Here is a 3,501-nt window from a genome sequence, read left to right as displayed (position 1 = left end):
CTTTATTCACGAGCAGGCAAACACTCCAACACCTAATCACCACACAATGTATTCCTCCATCTTTCTCCTCCAGCGGCAGCGTCTGGAAATCAGGAAGTACGCAGAGTAGGGGGTGGGGAGAAGGAAGAAGCAAGAAACTAGCAAGGGCTAAACCAAATCTCCCTCTCACTGCCTCTCTGTCTTTATCTTTAAAATATATTAAAATAAATAACTAGTCAATAGATTTTTCACCACAAGCGAATAATATTCTGGACTAGGAATAAAATCTTACTATATTTTCAATCGAATTAAAAGTTAATGGCTTTCTCCAGAGTTTCTTTTTAACGTGACAGAAATGCTAGTACCACCTGAGATAATACAGTTTTCCCAGTTGATATATTTTCTAATAAAGGGGAAGAGGCAGAGGAGAAGAAAAAGAGTGAGTGAGAAATAAGTATGAACACCTGTAGCTCTGTTCCACAGCTGGTAAAGCTTCCCCCTAGCAGGTCTGGTCTGGGGTCTTGAGTCCATGTAGTAATACATGGTTACATGTGCACTCTACCAGGTGACAAGCTACCTTGTTTCTTAATAAATGTTTAATTAATGATGATTAAAGTTGGAGTTTCTGCATATATATGAATACATACTGAATATATATGTATACATACATGAATATATTCTTAGGGCTTTTCTGTCAATGAACTTTTAAGAATTTGCATCGCTGTTATAAAATATCATATTTCATTCCCCAATTCCTGCCAGTAAACATCTCCTCATACTTTTCCTCCAAAAATCTCTGGCGAAAGAAGTTAGCACCCTGATTTCTCTATGTCTTTAAAAATAAGGAAAAATATATTTGATTTTGAGGAAAGTTCACTCTCAAATATTTTATTCTCTCTCCAGGGCTATTATAGATGGTGTTTAATCAACATAGTATAACTTGAGTGTGATGACAGGAAATTTATAAAGATTGGAAAAAATGCAAATAGTTGTGAACAGTCTACAACCATACTACCCTGAATGTGCCTGATCTCATCCAAATGGAAGAAAACACAAGTGAACAGTTTTCTGTCAGGCATAAAGATTAACCACAGTATTTCATGTTCTCAGTAGCCGTAATATTGTGTTTTCTACTGATATCTCATGTCATTTTGTCTAAATTTATTTTCAAGAATACTATCAATCTTCATATCACAGATCCTAAACATAAGAATTATTCCAGTGAAAATAGGCTAAATTTTGGATAAGTTGGTTAACATTTTGGAAGAGGATTTAGGTCATGGTAACCTTGATCTCATTGTGTTTAGTTGGAGCCTAGTCATTGTTCTCTTCCCCTCAGGTCATGACCCTGAAAAACAGTAAATAGACTCCATGAGAGTGCAGTAGCATGCTCCCCCTCTCTCTCATAAATATATCTTTTGAAAAAGTACCTTTGGCAGCTGTGGAAATAGCTCATCTGGTAATGTAGGGTTTGCAAGTTTCAAGGTTGTGGTTTGATTCCTTGATATTGCATTTATTTACCAGAGTGGTGCTCTAGCTTCTTTCACTTTATCTCATATTAAATTAATAAAATACATCATTAAAATTAGTAAAAAGCAGCTTTGTGTATAAATAATATCTTTGGTATTATCATAAGTAAAAGGATTTTAAAGATTGTGATGGCAGGATTTTATAAATCTCTCAACTGAGGAAAATAAAAAAGTTTATAGATAATTATAATTCTTGATCTCTTCTGTACCTCACTGTCACATTTTCATATATATACTTAAAAAAAAAACCCTATCCTGGGTTTTTTTTTTTTTAACAAGCATATTGCTGATTTGTTTCAATCCACAATCAGGTTATATACCATGGTATTTTTTTGCTTGTTGGTACTTTTTCCCCCTCATGAGTTATGACTTCAAAAAGTACTAAAAATTTTATTGGGTTGTTGAAGAAAATCACAATGGATTTTTGCATAGAAAAATATACCAAAAGTTATAAAAAAGGGGACTTAGTGGTGGCACACTTGGTTGAGCACACATGTTATAATGCGCAAGGACCCAGGCTTGAGTCCCCACCTACAGGGGGAAACTTTTACGAGTGGTGAAGCAGGGCTGCAGGTGTCTCTCTGTTTCTCTTCTTCTCTATCCCCCTTCCCTCTCAATTTCTGGCGATCTCTATCCAATAAATAAATAAAGATAATACAAAAGAAAAATATACCATAACTTTTCCAACAATCCAATATTTTGTGACTTATTGGTATATAGACTACTATCATCCAAATCGAATTTACTTCACGTTTTCTTTGAGAAAATATTCAAACATTTAAGTGCTCCCCAAAGTTCTATGACTCCTGACACTTTGGATACTGTACCTTATTGGGCAGGTGAGAATTCTACCACTGAAACACACACCCATGCCCGACCCTTGATGGGTATGACAGCCTTCCATGAGTGAATGAGACTCTGAAGGAAATTAACTCATGCAGGATAGTGGATGCTTCAGGTTTAATCAAATCATAAGAGAAGAAATGTCTATAAAACATCACTAGCTTCTCCCCTGCACACTTCAATTATAAGGTTTGTCTCCAGTTTTTATTACTTGCCCCCAGAGTTTCTTCATGACATTTTTCACTTCTGAATTTCTGAGGGTATAGATTAAAGGGTTCAACATGGGAGTGACAATGGTACAAAATATAGTTACAGCTTTGTCAGTGGGGAAGGAGATCATGGGTCTGAAGTATAAATATATACATGGTATAAAGAATAGGATGACCACAGTGATATGAGAGGCACAGGTAGACAAGGCTTTTCGGCGCCCTTCAGTGCTATGATTCCTCAGGGAGCGTAGGATAGTGACATAAGAAGCAACCAGAATAGAAAAAATAAGCAAACACATTGACCCACTGTTGGCAGCAATCAGGGGTCCCAATGTGTGAGTGTCTGTGCAGGCTAGCTCTACAAGAGGTATTACATCACACATAAAGTGGTCAATGACATTTGGGCCACAGAAGGGTAACTGAACCATAAAGAAAAGCTGGATTCCTGCATGAAGAAACCCGAGTACCATAGCTAATCCCACCAGGAAAGCACACACAGGTTGATTCATGATGGTCATGTAGTGCAAGGGCTTACAGATGGCCACATAGCGATAATAGGCCATGGCAATTAGCAAGATGATTTCAACTCCACCGAAGAAATGTTCTGTAAAGAGCTGAGTCATGCAACCATTGTAGGTGATGGTGTTCTTTTCAGAGATCAAGTCAAAGATCATTTTGGGTGCTATGGAAGAAGAGTAGAAACCATCTATAATGGACAAGTAGGCCAGAAAAAAGTACATAGGAGAACTCAGGGCTGGGCTGATGAAGATGGTGATGAAGATGAGCAGATTTCCTGCCAGTGTCATCAAGTATGCAACTAAAAGTACAACAGATAAGAGTTTCTGGAGTTCTGGATTCTGCGTCAAACCCAACAAGATGAATTCAGTTACATTGTTTATCTTTTCTTTTGGTTTGGCTGGAGATATGAGCACATGGTCCAT

The 3,501-nt window shown here is 37.1% G+C and overlaps 1 protein-coding gene across 1 annotated transcript; it reads right to left on the bottom strand.

The window, feature by feature from the left end:
• Positions 1-2,529: 2,529 nt before the first annotated feature.
• Positions 2,530-3,501, bottom strand: LOC103109997 (olfactory receptor 4C45-like). Its single transcript, XM_007519137.1, has one exon. The coding sequence runs from the start codon at positions 3,499-3,501 to the stop codon at positions 2,530-2,532; it is 972 nt and encodes a 323-aa protein (XP_007519199.1).

This window comes from Erinaceus europaeus, chromosome 17, assembly GCF_950295315.1.
Source record: "Erinaceus europaeus chromosome 17, mEriEur2.1, whole genome shotgun sequence".
Classification (NCBI taxonomy): Eukaryota; Metazoa; Chordata; class Mammalia; order Eulipotyphla; family Erinaceidae; genus Erinaceus; species Erinaceus europaeus.
This window is presented reverse-complemented; position numbering and strand designations above follow the sequence as displayed.

Bases quoted from the DNA above. Each gene is read 5' to 3' on its own strand.
- LOC103109997 (XM_007519137.1), bottom strand. From the start codon at position 3,501: ATGGACCATGTGCTCATATCTCCAGCCAAACCAAAAGAAAAGATAAAC.